A 27,137-nucleotide genomic window follows, 5' to 3' on the forward strand; every position below is an offset into this window, starting at 1 on the left:
GCAGGCCAGGTTTTCAGGATATCCACAATGAATATACATGAGAGAGATTTGCAATGAATATGCATGAAAGAGATTTGCATACCAAGAAGGCAGTGCAGGCAAATCTCTCTCATGCATATTCATTGTGGATATCCTGAAAATCTGGCCTGCCTGTAGATCTCGAGGACTGGACTTGGGCAGCCCTGATATATAGCCACCGGCTGTTGCATGCGATCCAGATCTGAGGCTTTTTTTTCCCACCAAACAATAGAAGAGTAAACTATATGAAATAGAGGGTATAATAACATACTTATTAACACTGATGCCCTTATAATACTATCTGTATCCTGTTTCAGTGGCACTGTTCCTAAAAAGTGGTTAAAGGAATTATTTAAGCAAGATTCAACCATATTTTACTGTATGAATATAAAAATATACACTTGTCATTATATGCCATATATTCAGGCTTATTATAGAGTGTACTATGAAAGGAATATATAAGTTGAATTCTGTGGCAACTATCTGCCAGCACTCATTCTAAAATGAGGGAATGATGTGAATGGCAATACAGCCTATCACTCATATGCTCCTTGAAATGGAAACTGCAGCAGCAGATTTCAGTATCTCATTGATATACTATACATTTCAGTAAAAATTCCCAATCTGATCATAGAAATCAGAATTAATAAAATATAAAAATTTTAGGTTCATTTCTGACTCGAGCTAACCATTTACTCACCCTACAATGTGCTCTGAATTCTTGTTCCTGGCATTTTAGATTTTCATTCATGGTCACCAGGGATCTCAGGTTCTGCAGGGTGCTACATTGTACAACAAAGTGAACAGCACTTATCCTTTTGAACTTACCCAAAGGAAAACCCTCCCCACCCCAGTAGAAAGCAATGACTAAAGAACAAATACTCAGGATCACTGCAGATATTAAAATAACATTGTATTAATACAGTGTAATGTAATGAAGCCATTATACTGACAAATGTTGAGGACTTATTACCATGGCTGTCTCAAGGAGGGCAACTTTATAAGAACATACGAATAGGTCAGACCAATGGTCCATCAAGCCTAGTAGCCTGTTCTCATGGTGGCCAATCCAGGTCCCTAGTACCTGGCCAAAACCCAAATAGTAGCAACATTCCAATCAGAATCTCAAAGAATAGCAATATTCTGGAATCCCAGAACTAAACTAAACTAAACCTTAAGTTTATATACCACATCATCTCCACGGATGTGGAGCTTGGCATGGTTTACAAGAACTTAAAATATAGGAAGAGAAGGGAAAAAAAGGTTTACATGAACTTATATATAGAAGAGAAGAGTAAGGGGGGATAGAATTACATTTTAGTGAAAAGCCAGGTTTTCAGTTGCTTGCGGAATAATTGGAGGGAGCCCAGGTTCCGCAGCGGGGTAGTAAGATCGTTCCAAAGACCTGTGATTCTGAAGAGAAGGGATTTTCCCAGTTTCCTGCATAGCGAATACCGTGTAGAGAGGGGAAGGACAGGTTATACCTTTGGGCGGGTCTGGTGGAGTCAGGACTCAAGGAGTTATAAGATAGTGGGATTAAGGGAGGAAGGAACAAAATTCTAGAACCCCAAAGAGTAGCAACAAAAGAGTGGCTTCCCCTATATCTTCTAATTTATGGCTAACAAGAAGTGCTCAATGGAACAAGAAAACAGTGGTTGAAAGTATCATGGCTGAACACATCAAGAAATGAGTAAGCTTGTTAAAATTAAAATCATTGTCAAACTATCAACTGGTGTTTAAGCATGAATGACTATAACCTGTATGTCAACTAAATATAATAAAGGTACAATCGTATTCCGTGAAGAACAAAATTTTGTAAGTGTATACGTTGTAAATAGTTAAAGTAGGGATTCATTCACACCAAAGAGAACACGGACAGTTGACAAAATCATAAATAAATAAATAAACGGAGAAAAATAAGCCTCAATTGTGGGTCGCCGGGGTTCCTGGATTTTGTGTTTTATGTGAAGTGTTGATGTTTGACCTATCACTCATCGCGTTATTGCGATGATGTCATGACGCCCGACTCCATTCTGTTTTTAAACGAGTCGGGCGCATATCTCGGTATGAGGTCCATTTTGAGAGAAGCAGGCCTCCCGTTTTGCAGCTGACAGCGTGGAAATAACCTTGTGTAAACGAATCCCCTGAAGTAGCCTGCTTTCAGGCGAAATAGAAGATCTTTTCTATCGGGACGAAGATGTTTCTTCAGATGAGTATTTAACTCTCTTATATACGCTATTATGCAGGATTTACAGCCACGTTTCTATACCCTGTTTTGAAATGACCTACAGCTGGAGCTGATTGCCAGAAATATAGTTAGTTTGGGACTGTTTCACTCAATCATAGAAAATTATAGGACGTTGAAATTCAAATCCTTTGAGAATTTTTTGAAAATAATTCTTCTAAAGAGATGTTGCAGTATGAAAGTAACTTATAATTGTACGGAGTTTTTTTATAAACCCGTGATGAGGTGGTGCGCTTTGGGTACTTGTGTAGTCCCGGCGACCCACAATTGAGGTTTATTTTTCTCCGTTTATTTATTTATTTATGATTTTGTCAACTGTCCGTGTTCTCTTTGGTGTGAATGAATCCCTACTTTAACTATTTACAACGTATACACTTATAACCTGTATGTGCCATTTCACTTTTGTTGGGCAGGCTGGATGGCCAATGCAGGTCTGTCAGCCGTCCTTTACTGTTTTACTATATAGTATTTGAGTTTATTTCTTTGATGTTTCTTAGTTTCAGTGCTAGAAGCACCATGCCTTGCTAACCCATTTACAAATACACAAAAACAAATCATAACTGATCTACTTATGTTTTCTGTTGGATTTAGCTGTTGCTTTTCAATAACCTTTTTTATTGTTTGGTGTGGGCAGTGCATATAAGTGTTTCCATGGTCATGTTGTAACCTATCATTATCTATATCACACAAATAATTACGCTTTGGTTTACCAAAGGCTCCTGAGGCAGGCCGTAGAGGCCGAAACACGTGCGTGTCGAGCCATCGCACAAGATTTTGTAATTTGATGAATATAATTGCACACCAACAATATTCTGGACCTCCGCTGTTTGTTGACTGACTGGTTTGTGGAGGTTTCTCCTGGTTTTTGTCTTGTCTTAGCAAGTGGTAATGAACTTAATAGCCTTACTGGGTCAGACCAATGTTCCATACCACCCAGTAGCCTGCCCTCATGGTGGCCAATCCAGATCACTAGTACATGGCAAAACCCCAAACAGTAGTAACATTCCGTGCTACCGATCCAGGGCAAGCATTGGCTTCCCCCATGTCTGTCTCAATAACAGACACTACACTTTTCCTCCAGGAAATTGCCCAAACCTTTCTTAAAACCAGCTACGCTATCCTCTCTTACCAAATCCTCTGCCAATGCTTTCCAGAGCTTAATTAACTATTCTCCGAGTGAAAAAAATATTTCCTCCTCTTGGTTTTAAAAGTATTTCCCTGTAACTTCATCGAGTATCATTTTTGACAGAGTGAAAAATCAATCCACTTGTACCTATTCTACTCCATTCAGGATTTTGAAGACTTCAATCATATCTCCCCTCAGCCGTCTCTTTTCCAAGCTGAAGAGCCCTAACCATTTTAGTTTTTCTTCATATGAGAGGCGTTCCATCCCCTTTATTATCCTGGTCCCTTCCCCCACCTCGTACCTTCATATTATCTTTGCTAGCGTGAGCAACTTCTGCTTGTTGCTCATGCCAGTCTGGTTCCCCTCTGAATGACTTCTAGGTCACGGGGCCAGGAAGTGATGTCAGAGGGAAATCCAACGCTGGCGTGGGGAGCATGCTGCCGATGCCACTCGTGCTGGCGAAGATTTAGATACATGGAGTTGGGGAGGGAGAGCACAAGTGTGGAATGGAGGGCGGGAAGGAGGGGGGGGGGGTGCCGCCAACACCCTGGGCGCCTCCTACCCTTACTACGCCATTGGCTGCAGGAAAGTAGTATTGTTCTTGTGCCACCAGATGACATTGCTCAGTTCTACTTGTTGACTTAAAAGGAGAGCTATATGATGTCAATGAAGAATAAGTGTACATGATATTTGATACTAATCAGGAACATCTGACAAGCCTAAATTGCACAGAATTCTAAGCAGGCACAGGCCGAGTACATATAAAATACTGATAGATGTACACCCACACTCTTGAAACCGTGAATTCATGGAATCACACAAAAGAGAAATAGCATACTTGGCATCAGCTTGAGATTCCACAGCTTCTAAGGATGCAAGCTCCTTGTCCAAGTTTTCACTGCAATCCATAATCTGAAATTGAAACAAACACCGTTCAGCAATATTTTTTTTCCAGAAAGGAGAAAAAAAAAAAAAAAAAAAAATATATATATATATATATATCAATACATTGTAATATCTGGCAATGATTATTATTCAGTCTTGGAAATCTAGCTCTAGTCTTATATACAAAAACTAGTGTTTTAGACCGTTACATTAACAGGTGCTAGAGCAGATATCTGTCTGTCTGGGTTTTTTAAAATTTGTCTCTCTCTCCTTGGACACTCTCTGTCTGTCTGTGTCTTTCCCTGGCCCCCCTGTCTGTCTATCTTTATTTCTAACTCTATCCTCTTCCCTTAATCCTGTATGTGCCCTTTTTTCTTTCTCCTTCCCACTTCCTTCCAACGTCTGCTCCCCCTGTCCCTCAGACTTCCATTCAGCGTCTGTCCCTCCTCTCCCCCACACTTCCATTCAGTGTCTGTCTCCCTCTCTCTACCCCCTTCCATCTACTGTTCATCCTCTGTCTTGCCCCTTCCATTCACTGCCCTCTCTTTTCTTTCCATCCAGTGTCTGCTCTCTCTCTCTGTTCCTTATGGCATCTCCTCCTTCCTTCCCCCCTTCCTTTTCCCTTGGTCTGGCATACCTTCCTCCTTTCCTCCATGCCCTGCCATCTCTTCTTCCCTCCAAGCCATTCTCTCCCCCTCTGCTCCCTTTCCTCCTTGAACTTCATCAGGCTGCAGCAGCAGCATTCACAATACTGGTGAGTCCCTCTTTCGCATCACTGATGACGCGGCAGAGGGACTCACTGGCAAGAGAAAGCCGCGAAGTAGCCTGTTTAGCGTGCTGCAGCTGCCAATGCTGGAGGGAGGTTTGTTGTTAAGGTCATCTTGCTGGGAGGTCACATGGGAGAGAGAGATAGGAGGGTCAGCAGGGTCCCGGAGCGAGGATGCTGCCGCTTAGTGAGTGAGGGGAGAAGTCAAAGCGCGCATGCGCACTCTTGCTGGCCACGGTCCGACGGATCACAGAACATGCTGGTAAGAGTGCGCATCTGCGCTTAGGGTTTTATTATAAGAGATATGTAGTGCTATATAATAACTAGACATAAGTGACAAAAGTAACATTGTGAGAAACAATGGTTAATGATCAATAATAATAATAACTTTACTTTTATAAACTGCCATACCACAAACAGTTCTAAGCGGTTTACAAGGGAAGAGACTGTATACAGACAGCGACATTACAGAGAACTTTTGAAATTACATTGGCATGTTAAGTTTAGTCAGGTTTTGGAAGTACATCAGGTTGAGGTACATCAGGTTGAAGTGGGGTCAGAGAAATTTGTCAAAGAGATAAGTTTTTATTGACTTCCTAAACGTTTGGTACAAAAGTGAGTTTGAGATGAAGTTGGTTAAACATTTGTTTCATTTGCCTGCTTGGAATGATAATGTTCTATCGAGGTATCTCTTACGTGCAAGCCTTTAGGGATGGAAAAGTGAACAAGTAGGTACTGCGTGTATTAGTTGTGCCTGGGAATTCGAATTGGTGAGACAGATAGGTTGGGGATGAACCTGTCATGATTTTGAAGCAAAGGCAAGCAAACTTAAAAATGACCCTTGTTTCCACAGGCAGACAGTGTAGTTTTTTGTAATATGGGCTTACATGGTCTAGTTTCTTGAGGCCATAAATGAGACGGACTGCAGCATTTTGGACGACTCTCAGTCAAAGTTTGATGGTTTTCTTGAGAGATCCCAAGTATATAATATTGCAGTAGTCTAAGGCACTTAAGATCAGGGATTGAACTAGCAGTTGAAAGGAAAAGAAATTGAAGTATTGTTTAATGGTATGAAGTTTCCATAGAGCGAGAAAGCATTTTTTTGACTTGAGCGTTAGTGAAATCTTCAAACGTCAGGCTTCAGTCCAGGGTGACGCCAAGGATTTTGGTTGAAGGATTAATTGGGTAGTCTGATCCATTTAGTCTCAATGAGGTGTTCATGATCTTGTTATTGGGACTTGCCAAGAAAATCTTGGTTTTCTCGGGATTCAGTTTTAGTTTGGAATGCATAGTCCAATGTTCTACCTTGGTAAGGACAGATGAGATGAATTGTTCTGTCTCTTGGGTCAATGAGGTTATGGGAATAATAATTGTTATATCATCCGAGTATATGTACGATTTCAGTTTTAAATCGGATAACATATTTCCCAGTGATGCCATGTACATATTGAATGTACCTTATATTTTAAGGCAATACAACTTTTCTTAAAACTATATCATGAAGGAAATTTTCAAACTGTCAAAAATAAGAGCACGCTTCTTACTCACAGGCTTTGCATCAACATTCAAAGCATACACTTCATCTTTGATAAATGCCATAGGTACATAGAGCATATAAGTCACTGGAACCTGTTTTATGAGCGAGCACAATTTTGATTAAAATTCATGCAGCCCAGGAAAGTGTATTTCCGACCCTGACCCACATCTATTTATTTATCTGAAGGATTTATATTCTGCACTGTCATTTAGTTTCAAGGGGGGTTACAGAATTACATACATAATTTAGTAAGCGACATAACAAGGTTTTCAGGGGTAAACATGTACATTATATTTATACATTACATTATACAGAGGAGAGAGAGACAAGGTGTATTTAAACATATGGTTTAGTGTTAACACAAAGGTTTAGGTTCTGTTACTTTAGTCTACTACTACCATTAATTATTTCTATAGCGCTACCAGACGCACGCAGCCAGTTAAAGATTTAGTCACAAAGAACATAGTAACATAGTAGATGAGGGCAGATAAAGACCCGAATCCAGTCTGCCCAACCTGATTCAATCAAAAAATTTGTTGGGGTGTTTTTCTTCTTCTTCATAGCTATTTTTGGGCAAGAATCCAAAGCTCTGTCCAGTACTGTTCTTAGGTTCCAACTACTGAAGTCTCCATCAAAGCTCACTCCAGTCCATCACTATCCCAGTACTGAAGTAGAGAGTTGCGTGGGGACAGAAGTCCCACCCGTCCCCGCCAAAATCCCACCTTTACCCATGAGGAATCCCCTCCATCCCCACCTGTCCCCGCGAGGAATCCCCTCCGTCCCTAACCGTCCCCGCAAGGAATCCCCTCCGTTCCCACCCATCCCTAGAAACTTCAGAAATAGTTATTTCATTTAATTATGCTACTGAATTAAAGGCTCTGGTAGAGACCCATTTACAAATAAGCAAAGACGCTTTATTAATTTGGAAATATTAATTGGGAAGAATACATACTTTGTAAACAAATTTCTACCAGGGCCTCTAATGTAAATATAAAATATAAATTCTCAGCTGATGAGAACCCCCAAGCTGTCAGCTGAGGACTTCCTTTGCAGTTGGCCGGGGGTCCCTTTTGCCAAGCTTGGCAGGCAGCAGTAGCGTCCCTGAGTCACAGATGCTGGCACCTCAGTGGCTCATGGATGTTGCCAGTGACTGCTGTGCTTGGTGGAGGGGAGTTCTGGCCGTCTCTAGAGGAGGTCCTCTGCTGGCAGTGTTTGGGGATCCCCACCAGTCACAGCAAGGGTCAGCAAGTACTTCAACATTGTAGAAATAAAACCAGTAATGCATTTCCTTTTCTTTGAACACAATACAAAGACATCTGCTATATACATTTCCCAAAGCTAGCATATTTTAGTCAATAAATTATGTTTTTTACCTTTGTTGTCTGGAGACTTATTTTTCCATAAAGTTGGTCCCAGTTTCTTTTTTCCGCTTTCCCATCTTCTGTAAATTCTTCTGTTGCTGTCCATTGGTTCCTCCTACCATGGTCCAGTATTTATCCCTTTCTCATCTTTCATCCCTGCCCACCAGCCCCTTGCCCAACATTTCTCCTTCTATCACCCCTCTCCAGCACCATGCCACATCTCTCCCTCCATTCCCTTTACCACTATGTCCAACATTCCTCCCTCTTGCATCCATTTCAAATCTATTATAGTCTAGGACAGGGGTAGGCAATTCCAGTCCTCGAGAGCCAGAGCCAGGTCAGGTTTTCAGGATATCCACAATGAATATGTATGAGATGGATCTGCAGGCCCTGTCTCCTTGAGACGCAAATCTATCTCATGCATATTTATTGTGGATATCCTGAAAACCTGACCTGGTTCCGGCTGTCGAGGACCAGAATTGCCTACCCCAGGCCTCGGCAGTACAGTGAAAACCCTCTGGCAACAAGGCCCAAGCTACAGCATCCTTGGGCAGCTGGTACCAGTATTCTTTTGATACAGTAGGCATCAAACAGCAAAAGGCACCTAACAGCAAAAGCTAGGACTGCAAATCGACCCAGGATCTGCCACAATGTAGAGCACTAGACCGATCAGATAATTTTTTTCAGAAGTTCAGTAAAACACAATTAAAATACCAGACTATGGGACTGAAAAATCTTTTTCAACAAACTCTATACAAATGATCTCAAAACAAAGATTCATTTGCAACGTCTCAAAAGCTGTTTTCCTTAAGGAAAACTTAATTGATGCAAATATTATGACACTTTGGTGGAAATATCAAGAAAGTAGTATCTTTTATGATCATTCACTTGAATACTAAATACAGATGGGTAAGTTCTTTTATGTGTTCTATTTTTATAGAGTACCATTGAAATAGAAGAGATTGGAAAACTGATGTCATTCTAAAATGACAGCAATTTTCTTATCAGAACAGTGAAAGTGGTGGTAGCTGATGGCTACCTGGTGATTGAGAGCTGTGAAACACCAGAATGGGAGGCATGGGGTTAACTCTTAAGAATTTCATGAGTAAATTCACTGACATGAATGGAGACAGGCACAGGTACTGTAGATATGTACTGTAGATAGGTACTGTGCTTTGTAAAGTCTGCACACCCTTGTACATTTCACATTCTACTGTTAAAAAAAAAAAAAGACAGTGCAAAATATAATAGATGTAGGAATTTGAATCACTAATCTACACAAATCTGTTGATACTCCTTTGCCATAGGACAGTGTTTCTCAAACTTTTCAAACCAAGTACCCCCTCAGCCTAACAAATACCAACCAAGTACCCCTGCCCAAGCTCTGCCCCAGACCCACCCAAACTCCACCCCCATGATAAGAATACTAATTGAAATGCAATTTCTTTCAACCATTTTTCATATAAACACAGTATAATCTTATTAATACATAATGGTAACCACAAAATTTAAAAAAACACAAAGCACACTGTACCCAGAGAAAATGCTAATTATCATTTATAAGACCAGTGGTCCATTGTGCCCAGCAGTACGCTCATGCGGCGGCCCTTCGGTCAAAGACCAGTGCCCTAACTGAGACTAGCCTTACCTGCATACGTTCTGCAGGAACTTGTCTAACTTTGTCTTGAATCCCTGGAGGATGTTTTCCCCTATAACAGCCTCCGAAAGAGCGTTCCAGTTTTCTACCACTCTCTGGGTGTAGAAGATCTTTCTTACGTTTGTACGGAATCTTTTCCCTTTTAACTTTAGAGAGTGCCCTCTCGTTCTCTCTACCTTGGAGAGGGTGAACAACCTGTCTTTATCTACTAAGTCTAATCCCTTCATTATCTTGAATGTTTCGATCATGTCCCCTCTCAGTCTCCTCTTTTCAAGGGAGAAGAGGCTCAGTTTCTCTAATCTCTCACTGTACGCCAACTCCTCCAGCCCCTTAACCATTTTAGTTGCTCTTCTCTGGACCCTTTCGAGTAGTACTGTGTCCTTCATGTATGGCCACCAGTGCTGGACGCAGTATTCCAGGTGAGAGAATACCACGGCCCGGTACAGCGGCATGATAACCTTCTCCAATCTGTTTGTGATCCCCTTCTTAATCATTCCTAGCATTCTGTTCGCCCTTTTCACTGCCGCCGTGCATTGCACGGATGGCTTCACTGACTTGTCGACCAGTGCTCCCAAGTCTCTTTCCTGGGGGGGGGGGGGGTCTCTCCAAGTACTGCACCGGACATCCTGTATTCGTGTATAATATTTTTGTTACCGACATGCATCACCTTACACTTATCCATGTTAACCTCATTTGTCATGTTCGTCCCATTTCTCGAGCGTGTTTGTGTCACGTTGTAGGTCTTCGCAATCCTCCTGCATCTTCACTATGAATAACTTTGTATCATCTGCAAATTTAAATCACCTCACTCGTCGTACCAATTTCCAGGTCGTTTATAAATATGTTGAAGAGCACAGGTCCAAGCACCGAACCCTGCGGTACTCCTCTTGTGACGCTTTTCCAGTCCGAGTATTGTCCATTTACCCCCACTCTCTGTTTCCTATTCGCCAGCCAGTTTTTAATCCACATGAGTATTTCACCCTTGATCCCATGGCTCGCAATTTTTCAACGCCTTCTGAAAATCCAGATATACAATGTCGACCGGGTCACTCTTGTCTATCTGCCTGTTTACTCCCTCGAAGAAGTGCAGCAAGTTTGTCAAGCACGATCATCCTTTGCTGAACCTGTGCTGGCTGGTCCTCATCAGATTGTGTCCGTCTAGGTGATCAATGATGCGGTCCTTTATCAGCGTCTCTACCATCTTTCCTGAGGTCAGACTCACCGGTCTGTAGTTTTCTGGATCTCCCCTCAAACCTTTTTTGAAGATTGGCGTAACATTCGCCACTTTCCAGTCTTCCGGAATTCTTCCCGATTTGATCGACAGATTGGCTATAAGTTGAAACAGCTCAGCTATAGCCCCTTTCAGTTCCTTGATTACCCTCGGATGGATGCCATCCGATCCCGGGGATTTATCATTTTTAAGCCTTTCAATCTGCCTGCATACCTCTTCTAGACTGACCGTCAACCCTATCAGTTTCCCGTCCTCGTTTCCTGCATATAGCCTGTTGGCTTCCAGTATGTAGTGTATATCCTCTTCAGTAAATACAGACGTAAAAAATGTGTTCAGTTTGTCGACAATGGCTTTGTCCTCCTTCAGCACTCCCTTTATTCCATGGTCATCCAAAGGCCCCACCGCTTCCTTCGCGGGTCGTTTCCCCTTAAAATAGCGAAAGAACGACTTGGTTTTTTTGCCTCCTTGGCTATTTTTTCCTCGTAGTCTCTTTTGGCCCCTCTTACTGCTTTATGGCACCTGTTTTGATGTCGTTTGTGTTTTCCAGTTTTTGTCCATTTTTGACCTTTTCCATTCCTTAAACGAAGTCTTCTCATCTCTGATCGCTTCCTTCACAGCTACAGTGAGCCATGCCGGTTCCTTGTTCTTTTTCCTCTTGGATCCCTTGTTGATATGTGGTATTTATAGATTTTGCACCTCGGTGACTGTGTCCTTAAAAAGGGACCATGCTTGCTCTAGCCTTTTTCAATGCTTATCCTCTTCTTAATTTTCTACCCCACCATGAGTCTCATCCCTTCGTAATTCCCTTTTTGGAAGTTCAGTGCCATGGCTGTCGTTCTGGATCGATGTTTTGCCCCTGTGTCCAGGTTGAAGCGGATCATATTGTGATCACTGCTTCCCAGCATCCCTTCTACTTCTACACCTTGCGCCAATCCTCATAGTCCATTTAGAATTAAGTTCAGAATTGCATTTTTTCTCATATGTTCCTTGACAAGTTGTTCCAGGAAGCAATCGCCTACAGCATTCAGGAACTTGGTCTCCCTACTGCAGCCGGAGGTGCCTAGGTTCCAATCTATCCCTGGATAATTGAAGTCACCCATGATAACTGCTTTGCCTCCCTTGCAGTTGTGTTTAATCTCGTCCGTCATTTCTCCATCAATTTCTTCGGACTGCCCTGGGGGTCTGTAGTAAATGCCGATCTTCATTTCCGTGTTCTCTCCGGTAGACTCAATTCCTTCTTTGACGTATAGGGCAATACCCCTAGACTCGAGTCCCTCTTTGATGTATATGGCAATACCTCCACCTTTTTGACCTACTTTGTCTCTGCGGTATAGGTTGTATCCCGGTAGCACAGTGTCCCATAAGTTTTCCTCGTTCCACCATGTTTTCCATGATGCCGATGATGTCAAGGTTATCTTTTTGTGCCATAGCTCCCAATTCCCCCTTCTTATTCCTTAGGCTCCTTGCGTTCGTGTACATACACTTGAGTTTGCGGCCTGTTACTTTCTTGCATTTCCTTCCCTCTTGTGTTCCTTTCGATCTGTCAAGATTTCTGTCTTGCCTACGATCTGGTGAGTCTTTCCCGCTATTTTCCTGCATGGTATCCTCTGGGTATACTGGTTCCCGAACCATCGACTCTTGGTCAACTGTCCCCTTCTTCCTAGTTTAAAAACTTCTAAATTTCTCTCTTGATGTTGCTTACAAGTAGCCTCGTTCCATCTCCGCTGAGGTGGAGTCCAACCTTCCTGAATAGCTTGCTCTTCTCCCAGAACGTCGTCCAGTTGCACATGAAGTGGAATCTTTCTTCCTCACACCAGCGCCTCATCCATGCGTTGACTGCTTGCAGCTCTGTCTGCCTCTTCTCGTCGGCCCTGGGTACCGGCAGGATCTCCAAAATGCTACCCTCGGCGTTTTGATCTTCAGCTTCCCTCCTATCCCATCCCTCCTATCCTATCCCATCCGGAACTGGTCTTACAGTCCTTCCCTGCTGTAGTTCCAGTTGCTCACGTTGTTTGTCCCCAAGTGGATCACCACTGCCGTATCTTCCTCTTCCATGCTGTCGATGATCCTGTCGATGCGGCTCTTCTACCTTGGCTCCCGGTAGGCAGGTCACCAGCCAATCCTGTCTTCCTCTCGCTATGTGGCTGTCTACTTGTCTGATGATGGAGTCTCCCACGACGATTGCTGTCCTCTCTATCTTCTTTGCCTCTCTAGGTGCAGGTTCATGTCCCTGGTGTATGACTATCTTTCCAGCTGTAGGTCCATGTCCTCTGTGCACTTCCATCTTCCCTCATCCTGGCATTAGCTTGCACCGGACTCGTCTTCCTTGTGGCTGTCCTCCAGGTTGTCCTCACTCACTGTAGGTGTATCTTGGCCCTCGTTCATTGTAGGTGTATCTTGGCAGCTCCACTGTTGTTGGAGATTTTCCACGGTCTCCCTGTATGCCTGTTTGATGAACTTCTCTAACTCCCTGACTTCTTCCTCAACGGTTTCCTCTGTCATGAAGTTTTCTGCCTCTCTGTCCTCCTCTTCCACTGCTCAAAGTGCTTCTAGTTTCAGTATTCTGCCCTCTTGGAGTCTGACTTGCTTCTTCAGGTCCTCCAGTTCCTCGCATCGAGTGCATACATAAGACCTCCTCCCAGAGGGGAGGTAGTCATACATATGGCAAACGGTACAGAAAACTGGGTAGCTCAACATCCTGCTTCTGTCTGCTGCATCCATTGCTGTCCACTTACAAGTCTGTCGTCTGAAGTGGCTTCTCCTTGTGTAGGAATCTGTGTAGCGTCCTCTGTGTTACTGTGAAATCCTTTTCTTGATTTTAAACTTGCTACCCCTGTTGCTTGTGTGTGTCCTCTGTGTCTGCCCTCTGCTACTACTGTGTTTGTTTATCTACTGCTTGTCTGTCCTGTTGCCCTTGTGGTACTTGCCTGTGTAGGTGTCCTTTTTTGCTCGTCCCTACTTAAGGCCCTTTGCAAAGGTGTTCTTGCTAAGGTAAGCGCCTTTAACACTTGCCTTTGACGTGCGCCGATCGGCTGAGTGCTGTTGGCTCCTCCCCTTTTAAGATGTGGCCCCTCCCCTTTTGGGGGGTGGATCTACTTCTCGCCGATGCCCCTTGCTCTATCCAGCCTTCTCTTGCGCCTTCTTCCCCTCTCCTGTTCTCTTCTCTCCTTCTCCTTTCCTGCCTCAGCCTGTTTAACTGAGCGCCATTGGCCCCTCCCCTTTTAAGGAGGAGCTCCGGTGGATGACGTCGGGGGTGGGCGGAGCTACCTCTCGCCGATGCCTCTTGCTCTCTCCTGCCTACTCTTGCTTCTTCTTCCCCTTTCCTGTTCTCTTCTCTGCTTTTCTCTCCTCCTCCTTTCCTGCCCAAGCCTGTTTTATATTCAGGATTTATTTTCAACAAAGTCAAGGCAAATGACTAAAATATGCAATCAGTAACAAATATAGAAAAAAATAGACAAATATAGAGCAAAATATAGACAGCAGATATAAATCCTCAAAACTGACACATTTTGATCACTAAATTGAAAATAAAATCATTTTTCCTACCTTTGTTGTCTGATTGCACTTCCTTCTGACTGTACATCCAATATTCCTCTCTTTCTTTCTGCTTCCTGCATGCTTCCTCTCCTCCAGACCTCATTCCATTCCACAACCAACATCTCTCTCTGTCCTTCCAATAGTCCAACTTTTTCTTCTTCACTCCCTGCCTGCCCCCCCGCTGAAGCCACTACCGCCAATTTCTCCTTGCCTCTCCACCCCACCCTCGAAGCCAACCCCGCCACACGACACACTCCATTCCCCCCCAACATTTTCTTCCTCTCTCTCTCCCTGCCTGCCCTCCCTACTGAAGCCACTGCCGATTCCTCCCTGCCCCACCCCCAAAGCCAACCCTGCCACCCGCCACACTCCATTCCCACCCGCCACCGTCGTCACAGCAGCAGCAACAGGGATGGGCCAGGCGTGTGCAGCAACTGCACGTGGCCAGCCCACAAGCCTTCCCCCAATGTCAATTCTGATGTCGGAGAAAAGGTTCTGGGCCAGCCAGGCAGCGATTAGTTGGCCCGGAACCTTCTCTCCGATATCAGAATTGACATTGGGGGGAAGGCTTGTGGGCTGGACGTGTGAGGTTGCTGCACGCGCCTGGCCGGTCCTGTCCCTGTTGTTGCTGCGGTGGCAGGGGTGTGTGTGGGGTGGGAATGGAGCGTGTCGGGTGGCAGGGTCGGCTTTTGCAGTGGGGCTGGAAGGAATCTGTGGCGGTGGTGGCTTCAGATGGGGGGGAGAGTTCCCAGGCGGAAGCCTGTATACCCCCCTGGGAAAATTTCACTTCAATGACCCATAAATCCAATGAACCCGGACTATAATTAGGATTGGACAGGCTCCAAGAAAGGAGGGGGGTGATGGCAGCATCAGCTGCCACATAAGAGGGCTGAGAGCAGCACCAACAGGGATAAACATAGAAACATAGAAAAATGATGGCAGAAAAGGGCCAAAGCCCATCAAGTCTGCCCACTCTAGTGACCCTTCGCCTTGATCTTGTTCACCACCCCCTGCCTTCACATCATTAGAGATCCCACGTGAATATCCCATTTATTTTTAAAATCTGCCACGCTTCCAGCGATTGTGTGCTTTTTGTGGCCTTCTAGATAATGGGGTTGTAGCCATAGAAAGCTTCATAAGCACTGATGCACAATCTTCACATACCACAAAGAGCAACAAACAGGTAAATATCTTTCTCTTAAATGTAAAGCCAAAAATTCATCAGTGTCCTTGCAGGTGAGCGCAGTAGCGTTCAATACTTAACTGATGCACAAGCTATACAGCCCATTACAGCACACCATCCTTGGACCCTCCCTTATGCTGAAAACAAATTGTGCAAGAAGTGCAAGTGTCAATATAAATACGTAAAGTTAAGAGTAGAAAGAGCCATGCAAATTTCACAACCGCACGTTGTATCATCCTTGTTGTATCATCAGTTTAAGAATAAATTTTAATTTTAGCACACTTATTTTTGCTGGCCCAGACCAGCAAAGATGGTGTAAGCATTGGTGCCTAAAGGTTGGCCCTCAAATGCCAAGTTAGGCTCTATTCTATAACAAAATCCGGGTACCCAGATGCTATTACAGATTATTAGCGCACAGATTCTGGGCCCCTATCCCCATATTCTGTAAAGTGCTCCTAAAGTTAGGCGCCTTCATAAGCTGGGCAAGCCGATGTAGGTGCATAACTTAACTGAGTAATAGGCGAAATCAGCAACGATAATTGGCACTCAATGCTTCTTAATTGGCATCAAGTTAACAGTGCTTAGTGCAAAGCACATACTTAAAAAGTAGACGTGTTTTTGAGTTAGGCGCTGTGGGGCACCTAACATGTGCATGAAAACCCTGGCATACCTAGGGTGCGCCTAAATGTTAGAACGCTTAGCATTGCTTAAGCACGTATAGGCAGCGCCGAGCGTGATTCTATAATGGGTGCCTAACTTTAATAGAATTGCGCTTAGCGCCGCACTAGTAGGTACCAACTTTTTAGGCGACATATACAGACTTGGGCCCCTAGTTTTTAGTGCCCTTTATAGAATTGCCCTCTATACACCTTTGTAAACAGAAATGTTGTCAGGCCCTTTCGAAAGTCCCACAAATAAGTCGTTACTTGCAATTCATAATATAGGCGTGTAGAATGAAAAATGCCCTTGTCTATGCGGCTTGACTTTTCCAATTGCAAAATGAGACCAGCAATGATGTTATGAAACAGGTTCCCCGGAAAGCTCCTGATGAGTGACTTTTACGAAAAGAATGAATCATTAAAAGCATCGGAGCTGGCACGTAAATCATAATTTGAAGCATATCAGCGGCATCAAGCAATAGGCAGGCAGATATTTTTAGGATTTCTGTGCACAAGTGGCAGAACCAGGGTCTGTGAGATAAGAGACTTAATATAAATGGTAAGAATATGATATTGCCATTTTTTTTTTTTGCAATTCATAATGAAGCAAGGCAAGTGAACTGTTTTCAATAAGTTGCAGACCTTGGCCGATTCCTGCTAGTGGCATCAGTTAAGAGCAATCTGGTAAACTTAATAACCCTTAAATAACCTTTGCATATTGTGATGAATCTTTGAAAATATAGAAACATAGAAACATGATGGCAGATAAAGGCCAAACGGCCCATCTAGTCTACCCATCCGCAGTAACTATTATCTCTTTCTCTCTCCAAGAGACCCCCAAGTGCCTATCCCAGGCCCTCTTGAATTCAGACACAGTCTCTGTCTACACCACCTCTTCCGGGAGACTGTTCTATGCATCTCCCACCCTTTCTGTATAAAAGTATTTCCTCAGATTACTCCTGAGCCTATCACCTCTTAACTTCATCCTATGCACTCTCATTCCAACGCTTCCTTTCAAATGAAAGAGACTCGACGCATGCGCATTTACATTATGTAGGTATTTAAACATCTCTTATCATATCTCCCATCTCCCGCCTTTCCTCCAAAGTACACAGATTGAGATCTTGAAGTCTGTCCCCATACGCCTTATGATGAAGGCCACACACCATTTTAGTAGCCTTCCTCTAGACTGACTCCATCCTTTTTATATGAAATTATTATTTATATATTAAATTTTTCATCACAAGCGAGAAATAAATCAGAAAAAAGGAAAAGTAATAGTTTACATAGAATTAACCAGCCAATCAATATTCCACGGCACAAAGAAAATTTCATTGTCCAAATGAGCTACAGCAAAACAAAAACAAAGGGCTCCTTTTGCAAAGCAGCAGTAGAGGTTTTTACTAGAGAATGACACAGTGACAAAATTCATCACCGTTCCCGTCCCCGCGGATAACCGCAGGAAACCATCTTCATGTCATTCTTTAAGGAGAGAGGAAAGAATCAGAGTATGAATGGCCACAACCACTGCCCCACAAGCTTTGCTTTGAAGAATACTGGTGTAGAAGGACTGAGGTTGAAATAGACACTACAGAATGAAATCTCTGGTATCCAGAGCAGATATTGTGATGTCATAATGCCTCATTCCACCAGTGCCTAAGAGCCAATCACATCAGTGATGTCACAATGGCTTCATTATCCTTGGCTCACATAAGAATCAGACTATGAATGGCCACAACCACTGACCCTCAAGCTTTGCTTTGAAGAATGCTGGTGTAGAAGGACTGAGGTTGAAATAGACACTAGAAAATGACATGGGATTATTTCCTGCGGTTATCCGCGGGGACGGGAATGGTGATGAATTTTGTCACTGTGTCATTCTCTAGTTTTTACCACAGGCTGGTGAGGTAAATGCTCCAATGGTTACAGGAATTGTATGAGCGTTGGAGCATTTACCTTGCCGGCCCGCAGTAAAAACCTCTACGGCGGCTTTGTAAAAGCCGGCAAAAATCTCTAGAAAATTACACCCTCTTTATAATAATTTAAAAAAGGAAATTATAATAGTCCACTTTTCAACATTTGTCAAGCAAAAAGGCTTCCAAGTAGGAAGGCTCAGAATACACATACTTAACACTCTGGTAGAAAAAGTATATATATATATATATATATATATTTTTTTTTTTTTTTACAAATTTTGTTACCTCAGCCAGTTTTTTCTTTGCTTCATTGCACTCTGCATAGAGATCAGTTGATTTAGACTGTAGCTGTCATAGAAGAGAAACAATGTCAGTTAAACCATTCATCCTAACAAATGGAAACTGGCAGCAAAAATGTTGCTTCTTTCACAAAGCAAACTAAGGGACAACATTGCTATAATGAACCAATAGATAGCTGTGACCAACCAACTGTATAGCAGCCTTTTACTCTGACTGTATTGATTGCTTAAGAAACACAAAAAGTTTACAAGCATTTTCTGCTGCAATAGAAATACTGTACAATGAAAACTTTTAATTTCATAAGGCCATTGTGGAAGTAACATACATAGTAACATAGTAGTGACGGCAGATAAAGACCCGAATGGTCCATCCAGTCTGCCCAACCTGATTCAATTTAATTTTTTTTAAAGTGATTTAACAATGCCCCTTCCCAGACCAACAAATTAAACAGTGATGTTGAGGAAAGACTAAAAAGGTTACGGCTCTTCAGCTTGGAAAAGAGGCAGCTGAGGGGAAACGTGACTGAAGTCTACAAAATCCTGAGTTGAGTAGAACGGATTGATTTTTCACTCTGTCAAAAATTACAAAGACTAGGGGACACCGTTTCCATAAACTTCTTTTTCCAGCCCCCCCTCTCCCCCCCCTTCAGTCTAGCAGCAGCAGATGTGTGTGTGTGTGTGTGTGTGTGTTTGTTTAGCGATTCTATCAGGCAGCCTTGGGGCCTTTGCTAGGCTGGGCCTGCTCTGATGATGCAACTAAATCCTTCCTCAGAAGCGGCCCGGCCTAGTAAAGGCCCTGAAGCTGCCTGATAGAATCGCTAAACAAACACGCACACATCTGCCACTGCTAGATCAAAGGGGGGGGGGGGAGGCTGGAGAGAGAAGTTTATGGAAACAGTGGCAAAAGGAAGGTGGGAGACATTCGGTGCCGTGTACTCCCGACAATGGCATGTGTACCGTGTGTTGGGAACCTCTGCCCTAGATGAATCCTGAGCCATAAGATCTCCCCAACCACAATTAGCTCCAGGGCCCCTAAATCATCCCAATGTCATGTCTCTCACAATGATCCTGTAAAAACTCATAAATTGAGCATCATTTAAATATTAAATTTTGTATAGTATTTAGCTAATGAGGGGGGATTCCACAAACCATTTACCTGGTTCTTTTGAGCCTGTGTGGCTGTTAGAACTATCGTTTTGCTTTGACAGCAGCCGCTGCCCTAGGTGACCACCTCATTTTGTCTAATGGCTGTTGAACTGGTGACCAGAGAATTAGATTGAGAGCATGTGTCAGGTGCGGTTTTACTTAAATTTTAGCAAAGCCTTTCATCTGTCCTGCAAAACAGCGTCATGAATAAAATGCGCAGCCAGTGGATGGGGGTGGGCTGGTCCCAATAGGGACTACATTAAAGACCGATCAACTAAAGAAAGACAAAAGTCAGTAGTAAATGCAATTCACTTGGAAAAAGGTGAGTAGTGGAAATGGTCCTGACAACACCTCAGTTCAATATTTTTGTAAGTGATACTGTGGCAAACAAAAAGAATGGAGGCAGATAAAGACCATATGGCCTAGATTTCCTTACACATCCAGGGTGGGTGGGAGGGAAATGTATTTTGAGGATTTAAATTACTTAATTATAATATTGTAATCACATCATATGTCTTATTGTATTAATAACTGGGAGGAAGATGGGAGAAAATGATTGTTTTATGTATTACTTGTGTAGTTAATAGTGCGTTTTATGCAGTATTTTATGTTCAATTAATTGTATTGCACTGTCAAAGTTGGAAAATCAATAAAGATTAAAAAAAAAAAAAAAAAAAAAACCATATGGCCTATTTTGTCTGCCCATCCACAGCATCCACTATCCCTTTCCCTACTTTAAAGATTCAATATCCCAAGCTTTCTTAAATTCAAAGATAGCCATATAAAGGGTTTCTTGTGGTGGTGTTGTCCCCCACCCCACAAGTTAGAATTCTCTATTTCTTTACATACTTCATTTAGACCCTCTTTTACGAATGCATTGCGCAGGTTTTAGCGCTGGCAGTGGCGGTAACTGCCCCGATGCTCATAGAACGTTGGAGCAGTTACTGCCGCTGCCGGTGTTAAAACCCACGCTACGCACTCATAAAAGAGGGGCTTAATGTCCATGGACTAAGAAATATACTCAAAACTTAGGGGCAATGCTGGATGCAGGTAATGCTTTCACAGCTCAAAGTGCCTTTGAATCACCAAAAATGTTCTTTTCTTTTTGTATACTAGCAGAATACCGGAACTTTTTTTTTTTTTTTATCAAGTCTTTTGCATTGCTTATAGTTTTTCTTTTTTTCCCCAACTGCAGCATTTCAGCTACTGGCTGGAGTGTCACGCAGTGATCATATTATTCCAACTGCATTTGCTTGCAATTGATAACAGCCAAATTTAAAATTTTATGTTCAGCCTTTAAAGTTAGTTATTGCCTTGGCTCTGCATATCTTTGGGATCAGCTGCAACGCTATGGTGACCCGCTAGTTCTTAAGGTCCCAGAAGACTATTTATGAACTATACCTCATGTGAAACAAACCCACTTACCATTCCCTCCCTTTACAAAGCTGTGCTAGCAGCTGCCACTGCTTTGGGGCTTTTGCCCTGCGCCTTTGCAACGGGGGGAAGTTAGTGCTCACACAAAATAGAGTTTTATAGTGAATAGTACCTTCTTTGTGGAAGTAGTTACATCAGAAAGCAAAAAAATCTGTAGAATTGCTTATTTTTCCTAGACTTGGCTTTTTCAGCAGGTTCATGAAGGCTATATTTGAAGCAGATTTCAGGTTTGATTACAATGTAGGTTTTTTATTTTTATCTTAAAAACTTTACATATTAGTGCTTTATGTTATTCCTTACCTAGAACACTTGTAAATATGGCAAATAATAAATATCCCAAAATAAACAGAGGAAATGTTAACCTTTTTTATGAATTAAAGCAAAACATTTGTCTACTGTGACTAAACAGGCACACAACTAATTGTGTTAAAGAATCACAACGAAAACAGAGAAGGTGACCTGCAGTGCTCAATTTCCTTATTGCGGTCAAGTCTAGAAACATAGAAAGATGACGGCAGAAAAGGGCTATAGCCCATCAAGTCTGCCCACTCTACTGACCCACCCCATTAAGTCTGAGTACTAATGACCTAGTTCCTTAACTCGACCCTCTTAAGGATCCTACTAGGGCATCCCATTTATTCTTAAAATCAATAACGCTGGTGGCCTTGATCACCTGCTCTGGAAGCTTGTTCCAATGATCTACAACCCTTTCTGTGAAGAAATACTTCCTTATGTCACTATCGAATTTCCCTCCTCTGAGTTTGAACGGATGCCCCCTTGTGATCGAGGGTCCCTTGAGAAAGAAGATGTCTTCTTCCACCTCGACACGTCCCGTGATGTATTTAAATGTCTCAATCATGTCCCCCCTCTCCCTGCGCTCCTCTAGAGTGTAGAGCTGCAATTTGTTTAGTCTTTCTTTGTACGAGAGACCCTTGAGCCCCGAGATCATCCTAGTGGCCATCCGCTGAACCGACTCAACTCTAAGCACGTCTTTACGGTAATGTGGCCTCCAGAATTGCACACAGTACTCCAGATGAGGTCTCACCATGGTTCTGTACAGTGGCATTATGACTTCAGATTTGCGGCTAACGAAGCTTCTATTGATACATCCCATAAGTTGCCTTGCTTTGGATGAGGCCTTCTCTACTTGTTTGGCGGCCTTCATGTCTGCACTGATGATTACTCCCAAGTCTCTTTCTTCTGAAGTCCTAGCTAGTGTTTCTCCATTTAAGGTGTAAGGTTTGCATGGATTTCTGCTACCGAGATGCATAACCTTACATTTCTTAGCGTTGAAGCCCAGCTGCCATGTCGAGGACCAGTTTTCCAACGTAAGCAGATCCTGCGTCATACTATCCTGCAGATTGCTTTCACTTACTATATTACATAGTTTGGCGTCATCAGCGAATAGAGTTACTTTACCCTGAAGCCCTTGGGTCAAGTCCCTTATGAATATGTTAAAAAGAAGTGGACCCAGGACCGAGCCCTGTGGCACTCCGCTGGTCACCTCCGATGTCTCAGAGAGGGTGCCGTTGACCACCACCCTCTGACGTCTTCCACTCAGCCAATCATTGACCCATGCAATTAGTGTCTCACCTAACCCCATTGATTTCATCTTGTTTAATAGTCTACGGTGTGGGACGCTGTCGAAAGCCTTACTGAAATCCAAGTACACTATGTCCAGAGACTCTCCCGAGTCCAGCTTTCCTGTTACCCAATCAAAGAAGCTGATAAGATTGGATTGGCATGACCTACCCCTAGTGAATCCATGTTGACTAGGATCCCTTAGATTCCCCTCATCCAAAATCGTGTCTAATTTACATTTAAGTAGTGTTTCCATGCGTTTACACACTATTGATGTGAGACTCACTGGTCTGTAATTTGCAGCCTCCGCTCTGCAACCCTTTTTGTGCAGAGGAAGGACGTTAGCTGTTTTCCAGTCCAGGGGGACTCTCCCCGTACTTAGGGAGAGATTGAAGAGAATGGTTAACGGTTCCGCCAGGACATCGCACAGCTCCCTGAGCACTCGTGGGTGCAATTTGTCTGGTCCCATGGCTTTGCTCACCTTGAGTCTTGACAGTTCGCTGTAAACATCAGCTAGTGAGAACCCAAAATTCTGAAATGGATCTTCCTTGCTTGGCTTTGCTTCCAGCTGTGGCCCGTGTCTAGGTGCCTCGCAGGTAGAGACTGAGCAGAAATAATCGTTCAGTAGTTTGGCTTTTTTGGAATCTGTTTCCACATAAATCCCATCTGCTGTTCTAAGGCGTACTATCCCGTTTGTGTTCTTCTGCCTGTCACTAATATACCTGAAGAAGGATTTGTCCCCTTTCTTAATGTTCTTTGCTAGAGTTTCTTCCACTCGAAGTTTGGCCTCCCTGACTGCTGTTTTGACCGCTGCAGACCTTGTCTTGTATTCAATGTTAGCTTCTTTCTCCCCGGTGCGTTTGTATGAAAGAAATGCTCTTTTCTTGTCCTTGACTAGGTGTGAGACCTCATCAATGAACCAACGGGGTTTCTTCTTTCTTTGTTGTTTATTTACCGATTTTATGTAGCGGATAGTTGCTTCGTGTAGTGTCCTTTTCAGTGTTGACCACAAGTCTGTGTCTCTACCGTGGCAAGGGAGAATCTCCTGTTTGGGTGCAGGGTTAAAGAATCACCATCATATTTATTTATTTATTATTTATTTATTTATTCGATTTTTTTAGCCCGTCCTCCCAAAAGAGCCCAGAACGGGTTACAAAGAATATATTGGTGCATTAAAATTATAAGTAAGATAGGTACTTAGAAATTCCCTTACTGTCCCGAAGGCTCACAATCTAACTAAAGTACCAGGAAAAATGACAATTAGAAGAGTAATAAAGAAAGAAAATAGAGATAGAGCAGAAAAATAAGAAAATAAACATACTAATAAGATTACAATGATCTACAGGAATTTGAAAGGTTAAAAAGAGGGGAGATAAGAATAGATGCAGAGGGAGAACCGTTGAAGCAATAGAATTCTGGGGAAATTTAAATGAAATTTTAATGATAAAATAAAACAAAATAAGTGGTAAAACAATAAGTGAGATTAAAAAATATATCATAAACTAAAAAGAAGTGAAAACAAAATCAAAACAGTCAAAACTGAAGTCCAGCTTGAACAGGCCCCCGAGCCAACCGTTGGTCCGATGGCCAGACTGCAGCCCTCCTCCGTCGGCTCTCCCCTGCTGGAATGGGGGAGGAGCGAAGACAGTGTCGGGTGCCCTGCTGGAACGGGCCCCCGAGCCGACCGTTGGTCTGATGGCCGGACTGCAGCCCTCCTCCGTCGGCTCTCCCCTGCTGGAATGGGGGAGGAGCGAAGACAGTGTCGGGTGCCCCGCTGGAATGGGCCCCCGAGCAGTTGGTCCGATCATACACACACACACACGCATAGTAACATAGTAGATGATCGCAGATAAAAACCTGAATGGTCCATCCAGTCTGCCTAAGCTGATTCAATTAAAAATTTTTTTTTTCTTCTTAGCTATTTCTGGGCAAGAATCCAAAGCTCTGCCCGGTACTGTGCTTAGGTTCCAACTACTGAAGTCTCCATCAAAGCTCACCCCAGCCCTTCTACACCCTCCCCAGCCCATCCTTCACCAAACGGCCATATACAGACACGGACAGTGCAAGTCTGCCCAGTATTGCTCTTAGTTCTTCACTATTTACTATTATTTTCTGATTCTAGATCCTCTGTGTTCATCCCACGCTTTTTTGAACTCCGTCACCGTTTTCCTCTCCACCACCTCTCTCGGGAGCGCATTCCAGGCATCCACCAACCTCTCCGTAAAGAATCATTTTCACTCACAACCGTAAAAGGCTGTCACATGTCAAGTGAGGAAGAAAAAGCTTCAGATTAGAGAATGACACGGTGACAAAATTCATCACCGTTCCTGTCCCCGCGGATAACCGCAGGAAACCATCTTCATGTCATTCTTTAAGGAGAGAGGGAAGAATCAGAGTATAATTGGGCACAACCACTGACCCACAAGCTTTGCTTTGAAGAATGCTGGTGTAGAAGGACCGAGGTTGAAATAGACACTAGAAACTGACATGGGATTATTTCCCGCGGTTATCCGCGGGAATGGGAACGGTGATGAATTTTATCACCGTGTCATTCTCTACTTCAGATCCCTGCCTTTACCCTACAGGGATCAAGTGAACAGCATATCAGGGTAACAAACCTCTTCTAGAAATTTGGCTTTCTGCAAGATCTGCCTGTTGAGAGATGCCACTTTCCTGCGATGTTGTTGAGCCGCTCCTAGTTTTTCTGGCCGTTCCTCAGAAGAAAGCTCCGATTTCTGTTATAAAAAAAAGACAAAAATAATTTAAAATGTACAAAATATAATACTTTTTTTCAAATTTTTATCAGCTCATTGCAGTGGTTTACATCCAAAATACCCATTTTCTGTTTTGGGATCTTGCTAGGTACTTAGACCTAGATTGGCTACTGTTGAAAGCAGGATATTGGGCTGGATGGACCTTTGGTCTGCTCCACAATGCAATGCTTATGTTATGTGCTTAGCTTATCATACTATACAGTTTCCTATACCTTGCACAATTTTAATAAGGATTCAAGGCAGTTTACAATAAGATTACTGAACAATAAAAATGAACAGCAATTTACAGGCTTTAACAAGAGTAGAGCTATGTCTTTAGCATTTTCATGGCACCAATTCTTATATGGTACGATTCCTGAATTTTTTAAGGGCTTAATGTTAGAGTATCAACCATCGAGATCATTGAGCTCTGAAAGTTCAGCATTGCTGAAAATGAAGGCTAACCCTAAGTACGTGGAGATGGAGGCCATGACCTTTACATGTTCAGGGGTTAAGCTGTGGAATGGCCTGTTTGGTCAAATCTAAAAATGTAGAGATAGGAGCTTATTTAGGAAAATGCTGAAAACACAATTATATGTTGAGAAATTGATTCTTTGTAAGGACTGAATCTGTTTGTCTTGTTCTAACTTGGTTTTGAATTGTATAATATCTGATGTGTGTAACCATTTGTAAACCGCTTTTGGAATAAAACGGTATTTAAATTTAAAAATAAAATAAAGTAGTAACATGAGTTCGATTGGTGCAGGTCCAAACTTTGGGGACATGGAATTCAAAGGTCGATCCATACTACTTTTTCTGGTAAACTTTTTCATGTGAAAGCGAGGGAAGGTCAGCTTAAACGTTGTGTTGATCTGGAGTTGGGGAAAGAATTTGTAACATTGATACAGGAGTCTAGTCCAATTGAATTCTCTGCATGTAAAGCTTTATGAACCATACAGGAGAAACTGAATTCTCTTTTTTACAGGTAACCAATGTAATGCCTTCAGAAGTGGACTAATCCTCTTGAACTGATTTATTCAGAAAATTACTCTTGCTGCTGTATTTCTTTTTCCCGTTATGCTGCAATACAGGGTAAGATAGCAGAACCACTTAGAATAAATCTAATCGTCCTTCATTGCGTCAGTCTGTAGAAAAATTTCTTGACCAAGGTTAATATGATCAACAAACGTAAGGTCTGATCTATGATAATGCCTAACACTTTCGATGTTCTTTCAGTCTTTTCTCCCATTATTAACACTAATTCTATATGTGGTAATGAATTGTAGTTACTGAACCAGAGCACTTTGGTCTTCAGTTTGTTAAGCTTGAGAAAGTTCTTCATCAACATATTCATGTCTTCAATAATCTTCCCTATATAATGTATGGTATCCTCAAAGGAGTCCTTAGCTGGCCAAAGCATGAGAATATTGTCTGCATACGTGGTGCTGAGAATTTCTCCCCTAAGGCTCTTAAGTATATATTAAATAAGGAAAAGTAGTCTCCCTTGTGGTACTCGACTGTTTAACAAATTCTAAATTCCCATACCCAACTCTTCCTCGCCATGACCCTTCCACCTCGCCCCCTAATTCCAAGGCCCGAAACTAATTATACTTTCCACCTTGAATCTCATGTACTGACATAATGTATCTTTATTGTAACCCATGTACTGACTAAATGTATCTTTATGGTAACCCATCTGTATCCCTTACACTGACAAAATGCACCTTGATAGTAAACCACTTGTATTGTAACCCACTTGCATCCCATGTACTGACAAAATATATCTTTACTGTAATTTGTATC

At 42.7% G+C, this 27,137-nt stretch overlaps 1 protein-coding gene across 1 annotated transcript in view; it reads right to left on the minus strand.

Annotated features, from left to right (window-relative positions):
- Positions 1-27,137, minus strand: part of CCDC93 (coiled-coil domain containing 93) — a 223,743-nt gene that overhangs the window by 57,328 nt on the left and 139,278 nt on the right. Inside the window, exons 12-15 of the mRNA XM_033946543.1 lie at positions 25,200-25,316; positions 18,407-18,469; positions 4,228-4,301; positions 719-800 (exon numbers count right to left, since the gene is read on the minus strand). Of these exons, the coding sequence (XP_033802434.1) occupies positions 719-800; positions 4,228-4,301; positions 18,407-18,469; positions 25,200-25,316 (336 nt within the window). The remainder of the gene's footprint in view (positions 1-718; positions 801-4,227; positions 4,302-18,406; positions 18,470-25,199; positions 25,317-27,137) is intronic.

This window comes from Geotrypetes seraphini, chromosome 5 (genome assembly GCF_902459505.1).
Source record: "Geotrypetes seraphini chromosome 5, aGeoSer1.1, whole genome shotgun sequence".
NCBI classification, from domain to species: domain Eukaryota; kingdom Metazoa; phylum Chordata; class Amphibia; order Gymnophiona; family Dermophiidae; genus Geotrypetes; species Geotrypetes seraphini.